Genomic DNA, 27,692 nt, shown 5'->3' on the forward strand with positions numbered 1-27,692 from the left:
ACCATTGCTTTTCAAGTGCACAACAGGATTGTAGCAGGGGGGGGGATCTGCATTCAGAACATTTAGAGAATAAAATATTAGGTTTGGAATATTACCAAAGCAAGGCAGATAAATTAATATTTTAAAAACTTTTCCCTCCACAGAGGTATCCTGAAAAGTTATATTTTGAAGGGTTAGCAGAGCAAGTCAACCCTCCAGTACAAATCCAGCCCCAGTACTTGCCGATATACTTTGGAAACGTGTGTCTCCGTTTCCTGCCAGTATTTGACATTGTGATTCACAGATTTCTGGAACTCCTTCCGGTGTCCAAATCACTGGAGACTTTACTAGATCATCTAGGAGGCTTATACAAATTCCATGGTAAGTTTCTCCCCCCCCCTTTTTTTCTGTAAATACCTGAATTACTTTGTAAACTGAGTGGATGATAAACAATATCACCAATGAAGCGTTGTTTCTGTCTGAGTCTTGTTCCAGCTGTGCTAATTTTGCTTGTCTCACCAGCATAGTAAAGGAGTAATTGCGTATGGCTTCGTCAGACTTGCTGGTGGTGGGGGGACCCATGCTCCTAGGAAGACTATGGAAACTGCAGGCCTCTTTAAAAGTCTGTGTCAATATATGTTTGAAAAATGGCAGCCGACCTGGTATGATAGCATCCACGTTTGGCTGAGCCAAAACTGCAGGCACATATGTGCAGATGTTAAGTTCTGTCCGTGTTGATGTTTAGTGTTGGAAAAATTCTGCATGTTACAAAGCAGATGTATGCATGCTGAGTCCCCCCCCCCGCCCCGCCCCGGCAAGCATATTGAAGCAAAGTGCAAGCCTTTGTATGTAGTCAAACGCCATGCATGCATCAAAGCTCATGAGGTTGCAGGAAAGAGCTAATTGGGGTGGTTGTCTTTTGAAATAGCTGGGGAGAGAAGTATGAGACTGGATTGTTGATGTTTCCAATTACTTCAAAAGCTGAGGAGAAGCCATAAAGATTAGTAGTTCAGTAATGAGGGACAACATGAATTGTAATAGTCACCATGCTGAGTAGACCGCTAATAACAGCCACACATAACTTCCCTCCCTTTTTGAGAACAAGGATTAAGAAAAAGGTATTAATCCCTCGTGGCTTAAAAATAAATCCAAATTATGTGATCAAACAGCTTAAATTTGAGATAAATGCAAAATAGATTATGTTGGCATTTGTATTTACTCTGCATGTGAAACTGTTTGGGTTTTTTGCCTCGTTGGTTTTTTTAAGCATTTTATGAACTAAAGGGGCATGGAAAATGAACAGAATTTTTCAGATTTTGACACTACCAGATTTCCCCTTTTTTGGTGTGCTTGTTGCTATATAGATTGCTTTAGGAAACCTCATACATTACCATATAAGCATTTAAACACTCCTGCTTAGAATCTTGCTCAAATCACTATGAAGCATATTTTGAGACTGTTCTTTATTGTCACTGATGATGAGCATATCCTGTTATAGTAATCTGGAAAAGCCAGAGACTAGCAATTCTTTCCAATGTGATTAATGTATATTGATGTTTGTCTAATTTAAGGCCTTTAATCCATTGTTGTCACTGTAAAGTATTTGCAGAATTGTCCTCTAGGATGACCTTATTCCACGTTTTGGTCACTATTACATGCTCTTTCCAATTCCAAACACCCAAATATTATTCTCTGGGTTTGGAGAAGTATTTGAGTTACCAGTGCCAATGTTGCACACTTTAGAAAAAATGGGGAAGAAATGTTTTAGCCAGAGCTGCTACTTAGAGGGGTATTAGGGTTACCACAGAGATTATCATTAAAAGATGTGATTTATTATCCCATAAAGAGAATGAGCACACAAAATTTATTTCTAACGTGAGCCTAGCTTGAGATTTTCTCTGGTTTTTCACAATCTAGGGTTAATTAAAGAGGCAACAGGTACTACTACTCATTTGAACTTCTGCCTTTGATTCTTAAAGCTACAAGCATGGCTACATGTACATACAGCGATTCAGCGAGAGTGGGAAAAAAATGCATTCTGTGATGCTGGCTGCACAATTTAGCTTCGTACAAATCTCAGCTTCTATTATGAAAACTGCAAGTTAGTCCTTGCGGTTGTATACATATTCTTGAAAGTGTGTGGGCAAAACAAGTTGAAATCTTTGAAGTTCCTGCAATGAGCGAAGTAAAGTATACAAGATAGCAAAAATTGCAGGCTAAATTTCCCCCAAACAGAGAGATGATCAGAGTGCATTATTTATATTTGGTACAAATCCCAGATTTATTGGAACAGAACTTGGATTGCCTGAATGAAGGTTTAGTTTTATAACATTTCTCCTCTTGGCAGATCGTCCAGTGACCTACCTATACAACACTCTTCACTACTATGAAGGGCACCTCCGGGAGAGGATGAACCTCAAACGAAAGCTCGTCCATGCCATCATCGGCTCCCTCAAAGACAATCGGCCACAAGGGTGGTGCTTAAGTGATACTTACCTCAAATGTGGTATGAATGCACGAGAAGATAACCTGTGGATTCCTGAAGATATTTATTATTGCAAATTGATTGCAAGACTGGTTGACAATATCCTTTTTTTATATGGAAAAAATGTGAAATATCAGGCTGCATCCAAAGAACTATTCTCATTATAATGAATTGGTAAATGGCTATGCTCTGGTGCCATTTTCTCGTGCTTCGGCCACTTACACATTTTTATCAAATTACTACTGCAAAATAAGTAGAACATGCAAGTTTTTAACTCTTTTCGTGTGTTAAATATGTGTGGCTATCATCCTAAGCATTGGCAGGTTCATCAGAAGTAAACCCTACTGAATTGAGCCAGACTGGTTTATTTCTATTTATTTTCCTTTGCTCAATTGACAATTTTAATATTTCTTGTAAACCACTTAATGTTTTCTTTACAACCAAGCAGTACATAAATTTTGTTAAATAAATAAGCACACTTGGAATTTCAGCCTAAGTAAAAATTGTAAATCCAAAAGATCACAGGACCAGTCATTTTCTTAACAAACCACCTTTAGTCCCTTGAACTGGGGAAACCGGCTCAGAATTTCTAATACACTGCATTGCATTATTTGGTGGAAAACACAAAGTGTACAACGCATCATACTCTGTAACTGTGATGCTCCTGATAGGATGCTAACTTCTTGTTCTAATGGCTGCTTCCTAGTTTCTATAACCGTTCATTTACCTTAATCGCTGTCACCGATGGCTGGCAAATCCTCTAGCCCATTCCCAAACTGTGACTGGAGGTTCAATGAATTTCCCAACCCAGCTGCCCACGCTCTCCATGTTACCTGTGTCGAACTCATGGCATTGACTGTGCCAGGAAAGGATGTGGGCAATGCCCTCCTCAATGTTGTGCTGAAAAGGTATGTGAAACTTTCTGAAAGGTGGGGGTGGGGGACACTGTTGTGAAGTTAACATATTGCAAAATATTGTCTATTATCTGTCAAAATGGAAAGATTCCCAGGAACCAAATCACAGAATTGGGGAGCTGGAAGGAACCCTGAGGATTGTCTAGTCTGCAGCCTTAGCGTTATCAGCATCACACGCTAACCAACTGAGCTAACCATATTTAGTTGATTTCAGTGTATCAGTTCCTTTAAAGTGCCTTTGCCAAAATATTAAATAAAAGAGTCATGTGTCTCTCTCCCCCTTCGTTTCTTATAGTCAGCCTTTAGTGCCCAGGGACAATATCACAGCTTGGATGAACGCAATTGGACTCATCATCACTGCGTTACCTGTAAGTCATCTTGCATTCTGAATTCTGATTTAAGTGAAGAGAAAGCATGCTAAAACATCAACGCCTGTACAAGAAGTATAATACGGAAGTTAGGGTAGCGTTCTTCATTTTTCTTAGTTTTGACTGCAAGTTTGTTCAACGGAATTTGGATGTGAAGAATCAAAGACCGAGTATGGTGCATCTGAAGCAATTCAGAAAATTTGACACCTTGAGCAGTGTAGAAATTGCTTGGGGTTGCTATTTTAAGAACTCTTAAGTGTTTGTTATTAAAACTCAGTTTCCTGCAGCAGTAACTTAAGTTGCCATTTGATGCAAACATGGTTCTCCACACATGGGCTTGTTTTTTTTACATTCCCATGCTACAACAATGTGGTGTAGGGTGGAGCCAGAAGAGAGTGGCAATCACGTTGCTCCTAAAACATTAGAATTGGGCCACAATGTCCTGATGATTTGAAGTGGCTTTGGCTCTCTTTTCCCAGGAGCCCTACTGGATTGTCCTTCACGAACGGATTGTGAGTGTTATCAACAGTCCTAGCTTGACTTCGGAGACCGAATGGGTTGGTTACCCATTCCAGCTGTTTGACTTCACAGCTTGCCATCAGTCTTACTCCGAGATGTGCTGTAGCTACACTCTGGCATTGGCACATGCGGTCTGGCACCATTCAAGCATTGGCCAACTTTCCCTCATTCCAAAGTAGGTGTCATGGATTGGCTGGATGAAGAGGAGTGGTGGGAGGCACCAGCTGGGGAAACCCCAGAGGAGGAAGGCTCAGAGCCAGAGGATTGATGGTGGGACACAGAGGAGCAGTCGGAGGGAATGGATTGGAGGGGGGAGGTTTCAGATGCTGAAGGGACAACAGGGTTTAGTGAGCAGGAAGAGCCCGGGACAGGAAGCAGCTCAGACTCTGAGGCTGGAGCAGGAGGGGGCGTCAAGGGACTGTTGAAGAACACAGTGTCTCCCTCTTCTGCTGCAACAAGCTCCCCTCTCACCTGGTCTCCAAGAACTTGCAAAGTAATGAGAAGGGCAGAACAGAGGTGCCCAGACACAGTTTGAGACTGCTTGGGAAATACCAGAGGAGGAGCCTTAGAGATGGTGAAAGCAGGGACCTTCAGTCCTGGCAACTGCTTCATAGGAGCAAGACCTACTGGGGAGTGTTGCTGAGAACAAGTATGTTCAGTTCCTTGAGTAAAGAGTTAACTTCACTGACAACAAAGATATGCTTCCTTCTTTGCTGACCTGACTCCCGCCATGACAGGCATACTCTATATGATCTCTGAATATTATTTTCAGCCAAATAAAAATGTGCTGCTTGTATATAAAGCCCACATATAGCCATAAGACATAGCTGTTAGGTAAATGTCCTCTGTTAAGTGTGTGTCAGAATATTTGATTGTATGCATCTTAATGTTATTAGTGGCACTTGCCTCTTAACCGAATTTGGTAAATTTCAGAAAAATATAAAACAAAAGGCTAATAAAAGCACTAACTTAATATAATTTCTAAAATATTACAGGTTTCTCACTGAAGTATTGATACCAGTAGTAAAGACGGAATTTCAGTTACTCTACGTGTATCACCTGGTTGGTCCATTCCTACAGCGGTTCCAGCAGGAGAGGACAAGATGCATGCTAGAGGTATGTGAGATCAAGAGAAATTGCTGCAGTGTTCATCAGAAGAGTAAGAAAGCAAGCTTTTGGACTTTGCTAAATACTGCCTTTCTGGTGAGGCTTTCCATGCAAACATTAACCTTGCTCTCCGATCCTTCCAACAAAATTAGTTCAACAAAGAGATAATTTGTATATCTTTCATTGTGTTTATTCCTCCATCCTCTTTGGAGGACTTCCAATATAACATTTGCAGTGAAGCAAGTTAGTTGGAGGTTTAATATATCCCTGCCACAGTCATAGGTGCAAGAGAACATATATCACATAATTATATAATTTTGTATAATATCTTACAAAATCTTTTGGGTATTTTCCTTTTCTTTGCTGCCCATTTGCTTTTGTCAGTTTGTTGAAAGAAACAGAGCCCAGTTCTCCCGAAATCACCACAGGCACAGCCTCAAATTATATGGACTTTGCATTCAATCACAGCAGAAAGCAAATTACAGTATTCATCAGCTTGTCTCTTCAAGCACAATAAAGGAGTTTTAAAATAAACTCTCCAGGACATTTTCAGTGTCCTAAAATTAATTATGCTTATGCCATAAGTAGCTAAACAAAGCTGACTTCAAGCTCTGTCTTTGAAGACAGGAAGGAACATCTGTGCCTTTTAAACTCTGCTTTCTGTAGTAAGCCAGGCAGAGCAAGAGATATGAAAAGTGCATAATTAGCTTTTTCTCTGCTATTTTTCCTGTCATCTTTGAAGAATAAAAATTCCTGAGTTCTTCTCCTAGAAGTGAGGGTTACTGCCATGGCGCCACCAATTTTCATTTGCCAGCTCTGAAACCCCCATATGGCTATGGATTGATGAGTTCATCTTAAATAAAAGAAGTCCCAAATTTAGATAAAGATAATTTTAAAAAATGTCCACCAGAAATGTCCTTGTGGTTCTTTGGCAGACCACAGAACACCAGTGGATCCGGCAAACACATATCCACTAAACTATATACAGTTATCTATCCCATTACCTCTCATCGTCAAAGCTTAGTCCTTTTGCAGAATGCTTCAGTAGTATATCTATATGCAAGATTCAGACCACTTTATTGTAAATTGAAAGAATGTGATCTGTTGTTTTTAATAAACTTTTACAAGATCTACAGTGGTTCTCAAAGAGTGTCAGGCGCCACTGTGGTGGGAAGATTCAAGGACAATCAGTATTATATTTTGGGAATGATTCACGTTCTTACATAGCTACATTGTTTATAATATGATCATGGGGCATCCAAAAAGTATAAAGTGGGGATGTGGGTGGCGCTGTGGTCTAAACCATTGAGCTTCTTGGGCTTGCCACGATGGGGTGAGCTCCTGTTGCTCTGTCCCAGCTCCTGCCAACCTAGCAGTTTGAAAGCACACCAGTGCAAGTAGATAAATAGGTACCACTCCGGCAGGAAGGTAAACTGTTTCCATGCGCTCTGGTTTCTGTCACAGTGTTCTGTTGCGCCAGAAGCGGTTTAGAAATGCTGGCTCCCTTGGCCTGAAAGTGAAAGAGTGCCGCACCCCATAGTCGCCTTTGACTGGACTTAACCACCCAGGGGTCCTTTACCTATTATAAAGTAGACGTGTTACAAATCTAGCACTGCTATTTGTTTCTTTTTGTTTTCCAATGAATTTTTTATCCATGAAAATTTTTAGGTTTGTTGCGAGCAAATTTTTATTCTGAAAGCTTGACCCAGAGAAAAAAGTTTGAGAACCACTGAACCGTAGGCTTTTGCCCCTGCTTGCACTGCTCGCCATCCTCAGCTCACCAATACCATGCATATTCAGTACAGTTTTTGTTTGTGTGGCAATAGATTGGAGTAGCTTTTTATGAAATGCTTCTGGAAGTGGACCAATGCAACACACATCTCAACTACATGGATCCGATATGTGATTTCCTGTATCATGTGAAGTACATGTTTACTGGAGACAGTGTAAAAGACCAAGTAAGTGATGGGAAACCGGACGTTCCTCTTTTGTATTTTTTGCCAAGTCTCTCTTCTTTTGCTTTATTTTCTCTTTCCTTTCTTTATTTCTATTGTCCCTCTCTTTCATTCTTCTGTTTTTCTTTTTTATCTTTTGTAGTAGTAATATCTCTGTATTATGGGAAAATGTCGGTTAAGAAATCTTACATACTAGAATTATGTTTTCTATTTTAAATTTTGAAGTGAGTCAACGAAAATAGCATGAAAACTGTTTAAAACCAATAAAGAATCTTGAGTCCTCTTTGTCAGATGCAGTAACATGGGGGTAGTTAGAATTATAAACAGTGAAATGAGAAATGAAATGCAGAACAGTAGAGATGGTGTTAATTACGTTATTAACGGTGGCCATTCACAAAAAACAGATTTTTTTGCAATAGACATCCTGCCATTAGTGAGCCAATTAAAACCTGTATGTAAAAGAAATCTGTTATCCTGATTCAATTAACAAGTGTTCTTCTGTAAGCATTGTGAAGCTAAATGAAGACCTTTAAATTTTTATTTTAGACTTTAAGCCAGCAGGCCACATTTGGCAGGTGGGCAGTGCTGATCACCTATCAGTCACCTGATGTTACGGAAACATCAGGTAATGGGGTGCTTTGAAGTCTGCATGAACATCAAGATTTCAATGCACAACCCAGGCTTGCAAAGAGCCCTGCGCACTGCTTTGAAGCCCTGCTGATCAGCTGTTCTTTGCCACTTCAAAATGCCAAAAGCGCTCTTTGCAAGCACCTTCAAGAATATGCTGACCGTGAAGCTTCCCATGGGAAACTCCCTAGTGAGGTCATACTCATGGAGCTGATAGAAGCCGATTTTAATCTCCGCTTTCTACTGGGATCATCTGCACCATGCATTCACCATGGCCCAGCCAATCTCCGCTGGCTTGCTTTACCGCAAGTTAGCTGACTGCTGGTGATAGCATTATATATAAATGGACCAGCCCTTTATTGCATTATAACCACTTTTTATTTTCCTTTGGCTTTCGTTAAAGGTTGAAAAGATTATATGCAACCTGCGGCCTGCTTTGAAGCTTCGCCTGCGCTTCATACACATCAGCAAGATGGAGTCTGCAACTGTTCCTCAGCAACCCATAAGCAATGTGTCTCCAGCACCTCAGCCTAGCCAGGTCCCCGTGAACGTGGCCTTGCCAGTGACACAGTAGAGGGAGCCACTAAACTACTGTCTCTGCCAAGGACATCCAACATGGACCCAGATGAAGCAGCACCCAGCATGAATTTCATTTGAGAAGAGCTGGGTGCAGGAAAGTTCCCATTACATTCTTCCTTTTAATGCATCGGAGGACCTACATATTCTCTATATGTGCTGCTGCTGCTGCTGCCCTTTTCCAAATCAAAGGAACTCCTTAAGTTCAGCAAGCAATGTGGCTCTACAAATACCCAGCTGCTTTAAACAACAACACTGCCCATTGTTGGCCTTGTTTTCTTTGCTCATGTCTCATTTTTCTTGTCAGTGGTTAACTTCTGTTTTTGGTAGCATAGATATGTTTACACCGGCAACAGTTAACATTTTGTGCTTTTTCAGCTTTGGAAAATGATGACGCTTGGGCGAATATAAAGGCTGCAACCCTCATAAGGAAGAATAAGCTAAGCTTAAGCCGCTGAGATCCTGTTGGCTTAAAGCCAAGTCTATTAAACCTACTAGCTGGATTTTCTATGAAAACTAGTTGAAGTGCTGGTGCAAAAGGCAGACACAAACAACTTCTGACCATGGTGCCAGAATTAGCTGGTGCTGTCTTACTCCGCCAGCAATCCTGCTGCAGTCAGGGATACAATATGGTGATTAAAACACTGTCTAGCCAAATCACAAATGAGCAGGCCTCCAGGTTTACAACCAGTATATTTATGTGAAGTGGTGGTGGTGGTTTTAATCAGCCACCTGTGTTTTGAATTTGTGTAATAACTACATTTTATTTTGGACTTGTACTATACTACTTTTGTTCAAGTTTTATTTTTGCGTATTGAGGTTGGTGGGGTAGAAAGATTTTTAACCAGAAAATGTTTCAACTGCTCGTGAAGATAAGATTTGTAAAATACTGCTCTTATTTCATAACAATGAAAAAAGTGTTTAATAAAAATAGTTTTTATAACTACTGACCTATTTTGCTTGACTGCTGTACTCATTTTACCAGTGCTGTAAGACTGGGAATTAGAAGGTTGTCCCTGTTTCTAAACTTTAAGCTCCCTGTGGAACATAGTGTGTGTTCCTTGTTTCAGAACAGTAAAGTTACTTCTTTAATTGGCCATTGGAACAAAAGGGGAAGTGAGGGGTGAGTTTAAACCTGCTCACAAATATGTCCACCCAGTTTGGGGTTCAGGTGAGCAGCTGGGAGGGTTTAGGTCACTAGATCACAACTACTTCCAAGAACATTCCCTTTTTGGCTCTTTCATCATTGAAACTCTGACCCTAGTTGGGCCAGGGTCTTGAACAAAACTATAAAAAAAAAAAATCCCTTTGGGGGCTCTCGGTCCTTGTTTGATCCTGTGCTGTGATCCCCTGCAATGACAACATTACAGCAAAGCCAGCTCTGACTCTTCAATTTGTTCCAAACAGTTCTGATATATATGTAGTTAAGGCTATTACCAATAAGCACCGAGCCGATAAATAAATTGGATTTTCTTTTGCTGTTAAACTTCTTAGACTTCCAGCTGCTGCAGAAATTTGGCAATTGGGCTGCTGCAGGAAGAGGTCACACGGTACACTTCCCTTTGAAGGCTATCGTAGGCTGGCATTTAGGTGGCAAAACTTCAAAAGCAAAACTAGTTCTTTTCTAGACAGAAGCCATGCTTTCACACTGCTTTACTGGCTTAACATCTAATTAAAAAGCCAAAAATTACTGCATCATTTTTTCAGCCCCTCTGAATCTGAAGCACAAGAGGCAATGGATATCTAAGAGACAGATTATTGAGGAATTTCTCCCAATAAGCCCTTTTCCTGCAACAGCTGGATACTCCTTTCTAACAGTTGTATGACACCTCCAGACTGCCATTTTTTTGTGGGAATATAATTCAAGCACATACTGGAACTTTAGCTTTGCACAGTTTAAAGGAGTCTGTCGGCCTAATGCAAGAAATTGTTTTGAGTTTGGGGGAGGGGGATCAGACTTTTTGCACTTAGGAAAGCGATTGGTAAATATGTGAGATGGAACAAAACATTAACATGCAGACATGTAAACACACTGCAAGCAAATCAGGATGTATGTTGGACGAATGCTCATTGTCACCATCTGGCAAGGAAATCAGAATGAATGCTCAATAAAGAATGGCTACAATCAAACCACCAACTAAGTTTTTTGCAAGCCAATTAGGATGAGTGCATGATAAACGGGTCATTCAGAAGGATTCATACTGAAGACAGGTTGACATTGTATGTAACCTAAAACTGCAACAACTGTTGCCAAAATGCAATTTGAAGTCATTTTCAAGACTGCAAAGGTATCATTTCCAGTCTCATCCTAAAGTAGCACTGAGGAAACTGGAGGTCCTGCAGGAGGTCCTGGAATACAAACTCCCATCATTCCCAACCACTGGCCAGGGCTATTGGGAGTTGTAGCCCAACAATAACTGGGAAGGCCACAGGTTCCCCACCCTGGTTCTTAATGCCAGTGGTCCCCAAAACACTTATTTGCTGATTTAGCTAATCTGATCTGTATTGTGTTTCTTTGAGATTTGCTGAAGTTTGGGCTCCAGTCATGGCCCATTATTGCTTACAGGCAACTATGGGTTAGATCCAGACTTGTGCCTACTGGACTACCAGTCTAGTTGGAGAAAGCAGCCAGGAGATGGTACACCATATTACGTATTCATATAGGTTTTTTAATTATATTTTTATTGCTGCTTTTATTTCTTATATGGTATTTTACTATGTCACCATTTGAATTCTACAATAAAGTCCACTATGTAATAAATAAAAGCAGCAGTAAAATACCAATACAAACCATACAGCGTCTAGCACAACACAATCATTTTTCTGCTGCTTGTAGCAGTTGCATTAAGTGGTCCACCAAGACCCTCAGCAATTGTTAAGTAGTCGTGGGGTGGCAAACCACTTCTCTGGTGTGCACATTGGCATGCATGCAGGGGCACTTCTGCAGGGAAGCTTACTGCAGACTCTGGTGCTTATGCATGCATGTATGTTCTTTGCAGCATCCATGCAATGTTGTCTTCATCAAAAAGACTGTCCAATATTTTCCCTTTTGCTCCAGATTTAACATTTCCACAGAAAATCTGATAAAGCAAACAAACTCTCTCTTTCTCTCTCTCTCTCTCTCTCTCGAACCACCCCACCCCGTGGAAAACAGTAAATCCAGATTAAATTGGGGGGGATTTTGAATTGGCATTTTTCTGAGGTTAATGTTATATGGGCACTACGATAAACTTGCAGGCATGAGCAGCACCAAGTCCAAAATCAACTGTTGTGCTGAAGCACCACAACTGTGCCACAGGCTAGGAAGTGTCCTCTGGCATAATACTTCTGCAGTAGAAATCCTTTTTTAAAAAGTCTGTCATAGCCTAAGGCCATCAGCCATTGCAGTTTATCGGGTTTCCCTATCAATCTTCACCTAGGCCATCATGGTTCCTCAAGCTTTCACTTGATAAAATTTATCACATCAACAGGCTCTGAAAAGGCTGAACGTGCCCTGCAGTAGCTTATAAATCGAAGTTCTCTGGTTTAATTACACTGCGGTGTCTTATTAAAATGCTAATGCATAATATTTCTCAGAAGAATATTAGTGGTGCATGCTGTGAGTCTGTTAACATTAATGGGACACTCAGCAATTTATAGTCAGATTCTTTTTAAAAAGAAAATTGCTCTAGACTAGTGTGGGTGAGAGACATCTTTTCCCTGCATATGCCCCTTAGACATACACATACCCCTATGCTAAGGGTGAGGAACCTCTGCAATGAGGCCATTCTCCCCAAAACAGGCCCACATCAGCTGATGGGCAGGATAATAGGGGTTAATTCCACATTAATCCAAAGCAGCAGAATTTCATCCCCATTCACCGGCTGAGCTTGAAGCCCTGTGCAAAAGCAACCTTTGAAGCAGCTTTTGCACAGGCGGCTTCTGCAAAAGCTTTAAGAGAGCCCTTATGCCCATGTTTGAGACTCTGGAGGCTCAAACAGGACTATGGGGGCTTAAAAGGAAACACAGGAAGACTTAGGAAAGGCTTTGTGAGTCTCCTCCCACTTTTAAGCATCAGATATCGGACTGCAATTGATTTTGATGGGTGGGCAAACTTGGCCCACAAGCCAGATCCCTATAGCACGCTTCTCAGGTTTATAGTCAATGAGTTTAAAGTCAATGCTTGGAAAATGCTGTGTATGTGGCTTTGCAGGCACCACCGATCAGCTGATCAGTGGTGGCTGCAAACCTATTTCATCTAAGCCCTGCCTTTACCAGCCCCACAACTGATGTCATATGATGTCAGGTGCAGGACAGGTGGGCGTGGCTTGAGTGAAACAGCCTAGCAGGCCAAATAAGGGCCCCTAGTGGGCCTTGTTAGGCCCAGGCGTCCAGAGGTCCCCCATTCCTCCCTGATTTAGGACATTAATGGGGCCGTGGATGGAAAGTGCCCCAAAGCATAAGTCTGCATTATATCAAAAAACCCGACCATCTTCTTAAAAATTTAAGAACAGCAATGTAAAATTGAAACAGCCCTTCTACAGAGACATGGAGGTAGTTCGGTAGACTTCTAAAAACAGGAGGCATAATTTCTTTGTAAAGAATTCTTTAGAAATTCTTCTGATTGACTCACAATTCAGCTATGTATAGAACCACCTCAGAGGCAGCAGTCATTACAAATGTCTGAATTCAAAACAAGCACACAGTGTTAATGAGGGGGCGCTCTCAGAGGAATGAAACAGCTTTCTTGTGTTTTAATAAGTCAAAACAGGGAAGAGATTTTTTTCTTTTCTCTCTGGCTTGGACAACAACAGGGATGGGAGTCTGTGACCTTCCAGATATTGTTAGACTGTGGCTTCCATAACCCCTGGCCACCAGACATGCTGGGCCAGCCAGAGCGGACAGGAGCCAGGAATCCATGTGAGGGACATGCAAAATAACGAAAGCATTCTGTGAAACATATATAATGAGTTGGAGGGAAATGTTTAAAATAACTTTTGTAGAAAAACCAGCAGCTTTTCTATTAAGAATTATAGCTGATGAAATACCGGAGGAGCAGAAGAGACCGTTTATGTATGTGACGACAGCTGCAAGCATGCTTTTCACCCAGAGATGGAAGGAAGATAAAGTTCCAACCAGAGAAGAATAGATAATCAAGATGATGGACTCAGTGGCGGAGAGCAGGCGGGGCGGGGCTGGCACGTGCCCTGGGGGTGTGGCGTGCCGCCCGCACTCCTCTTCCTCTGCCAGTGGATGGACTATGCCGAAATGGCAAAACTGACAGGGAAGATCAGAAACCAAGAAGATGGGAAATTTAATAAAGAATGGAAAACATTTATCAATTCTGTTACAGAATACTGTACACAATTAAAAATGTTAGCAGGATTAATATAACACTTGTAATATAATAATTCTATGGTTACGAATGGAAATCTGAAGATAATTTGTATAATATTATAAGATGTAGTATAAAATGAAGTACTATGGAAACCACAGGGGGAGGGGGGAGTCAAGTCCAAGGATTCAGGGAATCCTATATATGTATAAAATTGAACATACTGTATCTGAATGTAAATGATATTTGTAAAAACTTTTCAAAAAATTTTAAAAAGGAGTTGGGAATCCAACATTTGGAAAGCCACCAGGTCCCCATCCCTGGGATGCAAAATAAGAGTGACACAGTTCTAGTCTCAGACTAGAAAAGGATCTCCTTACTTCAAAGTGCAGAAAATAAGAGTAGACTCATTCGTAAATCTACCTCATTGTTAGTTTATTTCTATTATCATTTTAAGTTTTTAATTTATGAATTATCACCGTTTACAAATTTGTTTTAAAAAAACAGAAATAAAGTCACAAGAAGCATCCCCTTTATATAACAGAGTCTAAAGACAATTTGAACATTCATATATAAATAGCAGCATTTATAAATCTAACAGAACAATGATTACCTCTCCTTTTGAAAACAAAGCTCCAGTTATCCTAATGGAGGACTTATTCTTGAGATGCTCCCACAGTAATTCTTCTTAGCTGGATCTCCAGAAAGACTCTCCTTTGACTAGATATCATCAGGGTATTCACCTCCTGATAAATAAAATAAAAATAAAATATATTATGGAAGTTTCTCTTTTTCCAGTACCTTACATGTTTACTTTCAAGTTTTGTGCGTTTCTAGTAATTATACGACAACCTAGTTGCTTTCCATGCCTGCATCACTGAAATTGGTGCGACTTGCAATCTTAAATGATCAGAACTCCCACTGGTTACAATTTATATAAGCTTTGCTAATTTACTCTGGACTCCATCCAGAAAAGGCTTCAAATTATCTCAAAAATGAATATGCCACACAATTTGTTCTGGTGTTCATTTAATGTACTTGGAATGACACAGCTTTTGCCCGGGATCAAATACCAGCTTAACGCTTCTCATTTACGCAATTCCTTTTTGAAGTATAACCTTACATTTCCTTTAAAATGTTCCATAAGTGAAAAGTTGTTGTTGGTTTTTATAAAGGGCTGTCCTTGTTCTAGCAGCAAAATCCTGTTGAAATAAAATCAGCAAAATCCAGGCTGGCTACCCTGCCTGCTACATTTTCAGATCCACTTGGGTTGCATACACTCAGGTTTTCCCATTCTTGTGGAAAAGGAGAGAGCATAGATTGGTCTCGGTGCCTGACATACACTGGACCATTTAAGAAACAGGTGATAAGAATCCCCATAAACCTACATACCAAGGCTACTCCAATAACATGAAATTACCAAGAGGCTTTCAGCCCGGATGCTGGTGGGATGGTGCCATCATGTTACCGTAATGTTCCAGACTATACATTAGCTTTTGAGCATAATTCAGGGTGCTCGGGTTGCCAACATGCCACCTTTAAGGTCTTTGCCTGATGCCCAGTGCCCACAAAATCTCCAAGCCCCACACCACATTCATTGCCCTTTCGTTGTGAGGCATCGAGGATGAAGATCCTTCCTTCTTCCTTTAAAAATGCAATGGGTTTTATTTAACTAACCTTTACTCAGAACAGAACAATTGAAAGTAACCAGAAGGTGTGGCACACACAACACTCACTCAAAACTCCAAATATGTTCATAACCTGAAGCACCACTTTAGCTAATGGGGCCTCCTGCTGCTGCCACGCCGCCGGAGCATGATTTCTGTTCTCATCCTGAAGCAAAGTTCTTAACCTGAAGCATTATTTCTGGGTTAGCGGAGTCTGTAACCTGAAGCGACTAACCTGAAGTGTATGTAACCTGAGGTACCACTGTATTGGGAAAGGGCAGAAGTAGGACACAGCCATGTGGTGGCGGCAGGAGACTGAGGAAGTGCAGCTCCGCTCGCCTGCCTCTCGTGATACTAGCTGCATGTGAGCACCCCAAAAGACCAGGAAAAGCATAATGTGTAGAAATCTTTGAAGGCTGCCTTTTGAATCGAGCTGCCTTGTCTGGAACATGCTCAGGTTGCCTGGAAATGCTAACTCAGGCTGAAAAACAAACCCACTTTGCAAACACAGAGTCATTTGCAACTGACATGCAAATTGTGTTCACTGATGTGCAAATTGTGTTCATGTGGTGCCGGTTTTCCTGAACGTTTTCGAAAGTGAATGATTTCTAATTGGTACATTGTGTCCCCCAGCACAACTTAAAACTATTTATTTACTCTTAAAGTGAAGTTGTATAATAATACAATATTTTCTTTTGAAATGTTTGAGGGGCTTTTTTGTTAACTTTGTGTTAAATATGCATTTTGTAGTTGACCTTCTTTGTAATATTTTATTTTGAAATCTTTAAGATAATATTTTAGTTTCTTGTTCATTATGTTGCTTTGACTGTATGCTTTATATCTGACTTTCTTCAGTAATGTTTTATTCTGGATTGTTTTATCGATGTTTTAATGTGCTGTAAACCACTTTGAGATTTTTCTTTAAAATATAAAGCTGTATAGAAATGAAATGAATAATAATAAGCTTAACTGAAGCATTTCAATTTGTTACATAGCCATGGTTTTAACATTTGTATTATTTGTATCAGAAGTAATTCCCAGTGAGTTCAATCAAATTTACTTCCTCAGTCTCATTAGTGTGCTGACTCTGCTTGTAGCTAAGTGAAAGTTTATTGATCTCTGTCAAGTGATGGGAACATAAACCTTTGTAGACCTCAGTCAAATGACAAGGACCATGACATACCATATTTTTACATAGCAGCAGCGCAGTGGGTCACCTTGTCGTTACCCAAGTGATTATATAGTATTTTGGATTCATGGCCTTTGTTTTCTGATACAGGGCATGACTGTATTCCAGAAAATGGTCAATGTTCTCTTTCAGTTCAGTTTTATAGCTAATAATTTCCCACTGGGTGAGAGAAATGGTTTCATGCTGAGAGCACTCAAAATTTAATCCTTGTTATATGAGGCAGGTGCCGCTACTATCACAGAATTGTACACAGTCAGTTATTAACTATACGACTTGTTTTTTCACCAACTAATTATCCAGTGCTCAGTGAGTCACAAAATAATGTGTGTGAACTGTTGAGGTTAAAAAATAATAATGTCATTTTTGGTGTTTGACGGCTCATGCAGGAAACCACAATATACTGCAGTCATCAAGTTAAGAAGATGGATGTTTGAACCAGCCCACATAACAAGAAGAGATCCCATTGGTTTGTGGTATGATATCCACATAATGCACCATACAGCTGTGATCAGTGCAGCCTCTTCTTTATGACAAACCATTTACTATTTATTTATTACATTTGTATCCATCTTTACTCCATGGAGCTCAAAGGAATATATAATAAATAATAATAATAATAATATTTATACCCTGCCCTCCCCGACCGAGACCGAGCTCAGGGCAGCTAACACCAAATATATAAAATACATTAAAAACACAAAATCAAACAATTAGTTTAAAATACGTTTTGAATCACATTTAAAATCAAAGTAAACTTAAGTGGGAACCCACAAATCATAACCGTAGGGGTAAGGAATTAAAATTTCACCAGGCCCGGCCACCCATGCTGATCCCATACGGGCCAATAGAAAGAGCCAAAGAGGCCACTTACATACAGAGTCCCAAAGAGAGAAGGGGGTCAGACTGGGCCCGGACCAAAGGCCTGGCGGAACAGCTCCGTCTTCCAGGCCCTGTGGAAAGATGTCAAATCCCGCAGGGCCCTGGTCTCTTGCAACAGCGTTCCACCAGACTGGGGCCAGGGCTGAAAAGGCCCTGCCTCTGGTCAAGACCAGTCTAACCTCCTTGAGGCCCGGAACCTCCAAAGTATTATTGTTTGTGGACCGTAAGTTCCTCTGTGGGACATACGAGGAGAGGCGGTCCTGTAAGTACGAGGGTCCTAGGCCGTATAGGCCTTTAAAGGTTAAAACCAGCACTTTAAACCTGACTCTGTACTCCACTGGGAGCCAGTGCAGCTGGTATAGAATGTGAATGTGATCCCACGACAAGGACCTCGTAAGGAGCCTCGCTGCGGTGTTCTGCACCTGCTGGAGTTTCTGGGTCAGCTTCAAGGGCAGTCCTGCAATACTCAAGCTTGGAGGTGACCGTCGCATGGATCACTGTGGCAAGATCAGGGCGGGAAAGGTAAGGGACCAGCTGTTTCGCACGGCGGAGATGGGAAAATGCCGCTTTTGCCACGGTTGAAACCTGCGCCTCCATAGAAAGTGAGGCATCGAAGGTTACACCCAAACTCCTGACAGAAGGAACTGGAACTAATTGTGCCCCCACAAGAGATGGGAGTTGGCCCCCCAACCCCAAGTCATCCCGACCCAGCCAGAGGGCCTCTGTCTTTGAAGTATTCAGCTGGTTCCCACGCAGCCATCCAGCCACAGCTTCCAAACATCTGATCAGTGTGTCTGGGGCCAAAGTCAGGATGGCCGTCCATCAACAGATAGAGCTGGGTGTCATCAGCATATTGGTGACAACCCAGCCCGAAATTCCGGACAAGCTGGGCAAGGGGGTGCATAAAGATGTTAAAAAGCATCGGGGAGAGGATTGCGCCCTGGGGCACTCCACACACCAAGGGGTGCCACGAAGACAATTCCTCCCCTAGCGCCACCCTCTGTCCCCGACCTGAGATAAAAGAGCGCAGCCACTGTAAGGCTGTGCCCTGAATCCCCACGTCAGCAAGGCAGCGGTCCAAAAGTTCGTGGTCAACCATGTCGACCATGGTTCTCTCGCTCCTCATTTTTTCCTTACAGTGAGGTAGGTTAGGCTGAGAGACAGTGAGTTGCTGAAAGTCTTCCCAATGAGCTTCATGTCCAAGTGGGTATTTCAACCCTGGTCATCCATGTCCAACACTCTAACCACTACACTGGCTCAATGTACAATATTAACAACCCAAATAAAACAGTGATGCACTTCTTTTCTTATGCCATCCTTTCCGCTTCCTTTATCTACTCAAGGAAATGAGCTTGTAGTCAACCTGACAGAACCACTTACCCTCCAAATTTGACTGCGGATGACAAACCGAGATCAACCTTTGTCACAACAAAGTAGCTGCTCTGCTAACAGGTGACACCTGTGTGTTCCGCAAACAACGGATAAATCGATGGTTAGAGTCTCACTTCCTCAAGTGACAGGCTGCAAGGCTGTGCATGAGGGGAAGTCAAGGGAAACAAGAAGTCTGATTTCCAAATGTTAGTGCAGTTCAGAGCTTCATCATTTGGTGCCTGGGCTGCAAAGCCAGGGCCCTTTATATCTGAAATGGAACCTAAAGCCTTAGACACACCTAGTTGGGACAGCTTCGCATAATCATTCTACTCATATGAATCATATGATTCATCATCATCATCATCTTTAATTTGTATACTGTCTTTCTATCTTACAATACTCAAGGTGGTTTACAAGCTGAAGAAACAAAAAATATACATCTTATAACAATCTAATGCAATACAAAAATGTGATAATAAAACAACTTTAAAATAGGCAATCTACATCAAAAAGTAACATTCAACAATCATTATAATAGTATTAAATAATAATAACATAAAAGTTAAACACTCAGTTACAATAAATAATTTCTAAACTATAATCAATAAAACAACAGCAAGCCACAGTACATAAAATAATACAATACAAATTGAGATTCAGATTATAGTTTCCTCAAAATAGCTGTAGGTTGCAATCCTAAGCATAGGTAAAGGTAAAGGGACCCCTGACCATTAGGTCCAGTCGTGACCGACTCTGGGGTTGCGGCGCTCATCTCGCTTTATTGGCCGAGGGAGCCGGCGTACAGCTTCTGGGTCATGTGGCCAGCATGACTAAGCTGCTTCTGGTGAACCAGAGCAGTGCATGGAAATGCTGTGTACCTTCCTGCTGGAGCGGTACCCTTTTTATCTACTTGCACTTTGGCGTGATTTCGAACTGCTAGGTGGGCAGGAGCAGGGACCGAGCAATGGGAGCTCACTCCGTCATGGGGATTCGAACCACCGACCTTCTGATTGTCAAGCCCTAGGCTCAGTGGCCACCCGTGTCCCCACTTCAGTTCAAATATATGAACACCTCCACTTTAATGTTAAATCATTAGGAGATAACATTGTCTTTAATGCTTAAAAAAATGGCTTTCTTTCCCCCCCTCCACCATCTTGCCATGTTATTCATACGATAAACACAATAGCACACAGAAAAAATGGGGGGGTGGGATATTTCACAAAATGTTTTGCCTGTATGGAATGAATGTTGCCCTTTGGGTGATTTGTTGTTGTTGCCCCTTTGCAAAAAGGCAGAAAAAAGGAATAGAGTGTCAGAAGGAATGCATTCCTGTTGCCATAATAATCAGTGTAGCAATAAGCAGGTTATCACAGCATGTATGACGTGGTGATATAACCACCTCTGATTGGCAATGTAGTGATGTCATTGTTTTCACTATATGATTCCTAATTGGCTGTAATCCTGCAGTTAATGTGCCTTTTCAAGTGAAAAAAATGGCACCCACCCAAGCAGCAGCAGATAGAGGGAAATGGGTACAAAGGCATGGGGGGAAATGTAGTAACCACCTTGCAATATCACTTTGGTGAGAACTCCTGTTCTGCCAAGCTTTTGACAGGTGGTTTTTTTTTTTATGGTGAACCCAGTTTCTGGCTTTATTTGCTGCCGCCCATTTCCATTTTATTATTTTTCTGTTTTACAGTGTTATGGAAAAGGGGATTGAGCTGGATGAACTTCCAGTGTCCCTTCCAACTCAATGGCAGAGTACAAGCACATTAGCAGCTACCCCCCCCCAAAAAAAAGGCACACATCTAGAATGCAGGCTGAAAGACTAAGAGTTCCACTGCTCTCTCACTACATAACACAAAGGGCCGTTGCAAAGGGCCAGAACACAGCAAGCCCAAAGAATAGTATTTGCACAATGAACTCCCAATCAAGGAACAGACTCAGAGTAAAAGAAGAAAGGCAGTTGTACAATCTATATTTTCACATATATTTGTCCCTGCAGGTGACCTGTGGTATCCCAGGACACCAGGACACTCCGAAAAACAATAGACATTGAGGCAGGAAGCCCACAAGCCCCAGACCATTTTCTTGTCTCCAGACCCATACAGAAATTGAGATAAGATACCACTCTGCCTTTTCTTCTCAAGAGTGTCTTCTTGCTTACTAATCCAGTAAAGGACTCAAAATGGATTCACTGGCAATACAGGTGTTCTGGAATTCTAACTAGGATCAAGGTATGGCTGCTTCTTCTCATCCACTAGACCAGGCTTCTTCAACCTCGGCCCTCCAGATGTTTTGAGACTACAATTACCATCCTCCCTGGCCACTGGTCCTGCTAGCTAGGGATCATGGGAGTTGTAGGCCAAAAACATCTGGAGGACCGAGTTTGGGGAAGCCTGTACGAGACAACCACTCAGGAATTTCACCTTTATCAAGGGGTGCCTGACAGCCTATGCAGCAGTGCCTTGCAGAACAATGAAAAGCGAACAGTGGAAACAGTGAAAGGGAAGGAAAAACATACAGAGCTATTTTTGTCCTCTGCTAGTCCTATGTCCCATGAGTGGCAGAAAAATCTACTCCAGAACACTTGGTTCCATTTTCCACATTAAAGCTATTTCTATCAGGGCAGAGTACAATATGAAAACAGACTGCAAATACTGAAACGACCTTCTAGAGAATCACATTAAAACTAAAGGTAAGAATATTTAATGAAACTCCATGCTCAGATATAATCACAGATTGAGTACCAGGTCTAGCAATAAAACCATAATGTAATTTAGTTCAGTGGTGTTAATCTATTTCAGAAGACTTGTTTCACATTCTGTATTTTTTTTTAGATAAGAGGTACATAAGTTATCCTAAATGGTATTATGATAAATGACAAGTAATATCATATTTAATCCCAAATAGACATAGCCAGAGTATAGTTGAAAGAGGGCTTCATTGTGCCCGAGTGACAGCTGAGGTCAAAAAGGGCTTTGCAGCATATTTTGGATGTTTTGTCAGAAAGGTGCTTTCACAAAGCAACGTTGCTGAAATCTTGGTGACAATTATGCAGGCAGAGGCCAATGTTTCATTTTCAAGCAGTGGGAATCATTTATAAAAAGATGTTTACTAAGTCCAGAACAGGTTTTAAAAATTGATAAATGAAAGGAGTTATTTCCCATGCCATAAAAACATTTATCTTGCCCCACTTTTGCTTCTGGTCAAATTGAACTGTTTTTGTTTTGCTTCTGTATTTAATTTCCCAGGTTTTGCAGGCGTTTGAAGCCCTGTTTACAAGGGAAGTGGTAGGGTGATTGTTCTCCAGCTTTTGCCAACCTGGTACCCCTCCAGATGTTTTAGACTACAACTCAACTTAGGTCCATCCAGCCCCAGGCTGTCAAAGTCATCTTAAACTATGAACGACTGAATGAATCCAGCAGACCACAAGGAGGCACCAGAACGGCAAAATCAGACATCAATTGTTGCTCGAATTGTTATTCATTTTCAGTTTGAAAAGCAACAAACACTGATTTCCTGAACTGCAACCAAGTTTTAATTATAATCCTGTGCCATTAGGTTCCTTTCTTCTCCACTTGCCCATGCCTGCTCTGGCTAATATGCTAATAAAGCTTTGCTCCTCCTGAATGTTTTATTTATTTCTTAGATGTTTCAGTTCCCTCCCAGCATAAGGCTCCCAGAGCAGCATACAATGGCAAGAACAAATTAAATACAACAAAATGCAGTCATAAAACCAATGAAGCAGCCATCGCCTTTTTCAGATGAAAAAAACCCAAGCAAAAGCCATAAAAAGGCAAAATCAATGGGAGTAATAAAAGTCACCGAAGAAGAAGCCTTTAACCAGATGAGCAAAAATCCAAGAGAAGCCATAAAAACACAAACACAGCTATATAACATGCTGGGATGCCTGGGCAAATTTTTAAGAATCCTTCACCGGGCAGCACAAGGACATCAAAGTTGGCACCAGGCAAGCATCTCTGGGGAGAGCATTTCAAATGCAAGGGACCAGGACTGAGAAGATGCTCTCTTGCTAGTCACTGCTTACCTGACTTTGGAAGGAAGGGGGACTCAGAGAAGCCTCTCACTATGACCATGTGGTTTAGGCCAGAGGTAGGGAGTCTTCCCTCTTCCCATGGGGGAAAAAGTGAGCAGGGGCCACAGACTAGCTGGGCCAAAATATACATCCACACCTGCACACTCTCTTCAGACATTCATATATGCACACACCCCATTCAAGCAGATTCAGGTGACAGAAGGAGCTTCTTCAATATACTGACATTATTTTTGGTCTTTTTCAGTAAGATTGAATCAATGTCCTTGGGAAGTTAGCTGTTTGCAGTTAATTGTGTTGTTGTTGCTGCCACCATGAAGAATCAAAAGGAAAGGACTGACTCCTTGCAAGCAGGGTTAAAGAGAGTCTGCTGCTTCCCCCCTTCCAGCCAATGCCATGGTCCACAAGCCTTACCTAAGACAGACGGGAGACAGCACCTGAAGCTTCATTTCTGCACAGGGCTGGACCTCAGACTACTTGCTCCAGCAATCACCACAGGATATTCCACAGCAAGTGTGCTTCAGGGCTACCTTGGCTGTGAGTCCTTCTCCCTGCCCTGCAGGCCTTTTTATACCTGGCCTGGGAGTGTAGGGCCCTGATTGACTCCAGCTGCAGAAGCTGAGGCTGCAAAAGAGGCCAGAGACCATCTTGGCTGTGAGTCCTGGAAGATCTGTTCCCTGCCTTGCTAGCCCTTTCCCCACCTGGCCTGCATGGGTGGGGCCCTGATTGACTCCAGCTGCAGAAACTGAGGCTGCTGAACAGACTCCTGGGTTCAGCTGTTGTTGTGTTTTTGGGTTGTTATATGCAGGAATCAGTGGATTTAAATGAAAGAAGAGGGCAAAGTAGGATTGTCCATTTGTCAGCCCCATGATTTACTCTAGCTGTTGAGCTGCAATTAAAACAATTTGGGCAAAATAAAGACTAAAAGAAGATACAATAATATTGTAGCACTGTATGTAGATGATATGGAAAGCAAGCACCATCACTAATGTATGCTTCTCCCTTAAACCCTATAATGAATAAACTGATGGGTGTAAAGTACTCAAGAACTCAGAGGGTGAATTCAGATTTAAATATAAAAAAGATCCTTTAGCTTCAGGGTGAGCCCAGCTTGGCAACCAAAATGATAGGTGTATAATTTCAACAAATTGAATGCTGGCTTAGCTGTCAGTCTTTTTTATCCCTCAGTAATCCGATATGTCTGCTTTCTTGGGGTTTTCTAATATATTAATACACACACACACACACACTTCTTTCTGTATATCTGTTTATTCATCACCTTCTTCATTATTTAAAATGAAAAATGTCCACATTTGCTCCCTCTGTATTTGGTGAGGGGTGTTGCAGAAGTATCACAGCAGGCCAGCCAATCAACACAGCCAGTTTCAGCTTCAGATGTTCAACTACTTCATAAATGCGCACGCACACAAACAGCACAAGATATACTTTTCAGATATAATTTGAAAAATATACATCAGATTCTCAAAGGGAATTTATTTGAGATAATTTAACAGCGATGTCATTAGATTAACCAGAATATAATATATATATAATGCTAGAAGAGTGAATCATTCATAGATTACTTGCAATTTTTCTGGAAGTGTAATAAAAAATAAACAAATTCTGGAATAGTGTATTTTAGATAATACAAGAAAGTACCGGCTGTAATTTGCTGTGTATCCAGAAAACAGCTCAGAGGTGATGTAATTGTAGTAGATGTAACTGCAATTGCTATCTACGGCTAATGCAATCAATCAATCAATCAATCAATAGGACTGGGTTCAAGAAGTCATATATATCATTACCCAAAATACTTGCTATACTTTACGAGTGATCCCAGAAACATTTCTGTTAGGCAATATCAAAATGTCTTTCAAACTTCCAAACTTTTAAACTGGCCAATTAATGTTCAAAAAGATTAAAAACCAAAGTTTATTTACCCAAAGATGGCAGTGTTCAGAATGGACTCAAGGACTCCGAAATACAAGGAACTGGAAGAAAAATGCAAAGTTTATATGGAGATAACACTCTTACTACAAAATTCAAGCCTGTGCAAATAATAAATAAATAAATAAATATTTTTTTTAAAAAAAAAGCAGAATGCTGCATGACTGTGTGCACACTGTTTAGGCTAATCTACTTTGAATCTTGAGCCTCCCCATGCAAATTCATATCTGCTCCTCATTCAGCTTTGCCTTGTAATAATGCAAATCCTCTTTGCATCTTTCTCATTCCTAACTATAGCACACCCAAGTATGCAAACCGATTTCCAACCATTATATTATTCTCCCCCACAGAAGCCAAGTGTTGTGTAAATCAGCCCATGAGCCCTTGCAGCTTTATTTTAAAATAAGTTACTTTGGCTTTTACAAAAAAGAACTAAGAATAATCAAAATATTTCAGAGGTAATTGTATTGTCTTATCTGGCAACATTGCAGCCCACTGATAAGCATAAGCCCTGGAAGCAGGAGACATGTCTGAAACCTGGGCTGTCCTTATTGCTAAGAAAAGATAAGGAATAAAACAATATGGTGCCCAAGAGCTTTGCTATACACTAGGATAAGTTTGTCTTTGGAATCAAAATATCTGCCTCTGCTGTCATTGTGATGGGATATGTATGTGCAGTAAAAAAGAAGAAAAAGCATCCTAGATCTGAAAGGAAGAATATAGCAGGTCATCCGGTTGCCCCAAGGCAGGATATCCTATGGCTGTGTACACAGTGTACCTTTAGAACACATGAGTGAGAAACCCTTAAAGAATTCTGGGCACTGTAGTTTGTTAAGGGTTGCTGGCAATTGTAATTCTTTGAAGGGGTAAACTACAGTGCCCAGAATTCTTTGTGGGAAGGAATGGGATTTGAGTGAGCTTTAAAGGTATAGTGTGTACACAGATATTTCAAACACCCACAGAAGATACCAGCTCACTTTTGCTCCTTGAACATCTCCTAGAAAATAGATTACCCAACTTCCCATTGCTCAATTAAGAATCTGAATGTGGGTCTCTCTTAAATACAAGGTTATGCCATCACCCATTTTGATCCCCAATAGTCCATACTGGAGAACGAGCACAGGCTCCCCAAAGAATCCTGCTAATTGCCTCTCCCGAAGCTACAATTCCCAGCATCCATAACAAGCTGTAGTTCCTGGGATTGTTTTGGGTGGGAGGAAATGTCTTTAAATGTATGGTGTGGATGCGGCCTAAATTTTACAAGGTGGACCTGCAAAATAATCTGTGGGGAGGGCAGGGAGACAAATAAGCACCCTTAAAGATTTTCTTTTAATGTACAAGTAGCAAATTTTATCTGCAAGCAGAGCACAAACATATACTCTCTGTTACTATGCAGTTTTTTTACGGATACAAATGAGTCCTGTATTCTTACAGCATGTGAAGGAACAATGCAGTTTTAGAAGCCGTCTTCACATCTAGATTGGAAGTAATCTCATCAGACAAGCTCATTTCAGCATAGTCGTCGTTCCCCCTCCAAGAAAGACCTCGATGTCAGCCACCCTGCATTCAGCTGCAAACTGGAAACTGAACCTAGTCCAAGATAGATACAAAAATATTTGAGAAGGGGGACAGAAGCCACCAAGGGTTGAAGGATAGGCTGAAAAAAACCAGAGAAGCTGCCATTCTGAAATATGGCCATATGTATTGGGATATTAACAGCTGTTACCTTCAGAAATTTGGCTGATTTGACTGTCTTAGGCTCTTTAAACAGGCATCTGATCAAAGAACTGAGCAGAGGGTCATTAGGGGATGCTATTTGGCTAAGCATACCAAGAATATTGTACGTTATTGCACTTGTTAGCCTCGTACATTGGTACTGTGCATCTTAGTCAGATTATGTTGGCTCATAGTCATTTCTTGAGTAGAAGTGAAAGGAGCTTGTGCTGACAGTAAATCCAAAAATACACACTTGTGTTGCAAAAATTGTCAACTTTTCTCCCCCGCCTCCCAGAATCTTCTCCGGCTCCATCTGCCACAGTGGGAAAGATGGTGTATTGGGACTCCGAGAGACAAGAGACAGCTCTCATCTCTCTTGCAGCCCACCTGATTCTGCCATCTCACTCTAGTCCAGGGATGGGGAAGCTTTTCCATCCAAAGAGCCACATTCCCTTCTGTGTAGCCTTCCAAGGGTCACTTGGTGGGTGGAGAAAGAGGCAAAAGTGGGCAGAGTAATTCAGGCACATTTTTCCTTTCTGCCTTTGTTGGCATCCGTCTGTCTCTGGAGGCAATGGAGGGGTGGAGTCAAACTGATGTAGAGTTGCAGCGCCTGCTGTGGTCAATATGGGAGAGTTATGTTTCCAGTAGGCTAGATTCTTCTGTGGGACGCGGGTGGCGCTGTGGGTTAAAGCCTCAGCGCCTAGGGCTTGCCGATCGAAAGGTCGGCGGTTCGAATCCCCGCGGCGGGGTGCGCTCCCGCTGTTCGGTCCCAGCGCCTGCCCACCTAGCAGTTCGAAAGCACCCCCGGGGGCAAGTAGATAAATAGGTACCGCTTACCAGCGGGAAGGTAAACGGCGTTCCGTGTGCGGCTCTGGCTCGCCAGAGCAGCGATGTCACGCTGGCCACGTGACCCGGAAGTGTCCCCGGACAGCGCTGGCCCCCGGCCAATAAATGTGAGATGGGCGCACAAACCCCACAGTCTGTCAAGACTGGCCCGTTCGGGCAGGGGTACCTTTACCTTT

At 41.6% G+C, this 27,692-nt stretch overlaps 1 protein-coding gene and 1 long non-coding RNA gene across 3 annotated transcripts in view; one reads left to right on the forward strand and one right to left on the reverse strand.

The window, feature by feature from the left end:
* MED23 (mediator complex subunit 23) overlaps positions 1–9,480 on the forward strand; it is a 41,170-nt gene extending 31,690 nt beyond the window's left edge. For both annotated transcript variants that reach the window (XM_082216036.1, XM_082216037.1), the window contains 8 exons: positions 144–360; positions 2,327–2,563; positions 3,207–3,372; positions 3,674–3,746; positions 4,226–4,440; positions 5,261–5,381; positions 7,199–7,330; positions 8,358–9,480. In XM_082216036.1, coding sequence (XP_082072162.1) covers positions 144–360; positions 2,327–2,563; positions 3,207–3,372; positions 3,674–3,746; positions 4,226–4,440; positions 5,261–5,381; positions 7,199–7,330; positions 8,358–8,528 — 1,332 coding nt within the window. In that variant the 3' untranslated portion in view covers positions 8,529–9,480. The remainder of the gene's footprint in view (positions 1–143; positions 361–2,326; positions 2,564–3,206; positions 3,373–3,673; positions 3,747–4,225; positions 4,441–5,260; positions 5,382–7,198; positions 7,331–8,357) is intronic.
* Positions 9,481–13,552: 4,072 nt separating this feature from the next.
* LOC309528609 lies at positions 13,553–27,081 on the reverse strand. The gene is made up of 3 exons (XR_014217839.1): positions 26,387–27,081; positions 24,948–24,998; positions 13,553–14,590 (listed from the first exon to the last, which is right to left on the reverse strand). It is a non-coding gene; the product is annotated as an uncharacterized lncRNA (long non-coding RNA).
* Between the last annotated feature and the right edge of the window lie 611 nt (positions 27,082–27,692).

Source organism: Podarcis vaucheri (genome assembly GCF_965113315.1).
Source record: "Podarcis vaucheri genome assembly, chromosome: 3".
NCBI lineage: Eukaryota > Metazoa > Chordata > Lepidosauria > Squamata > Lacertidae > Podarcis > Podarcis vaucheri.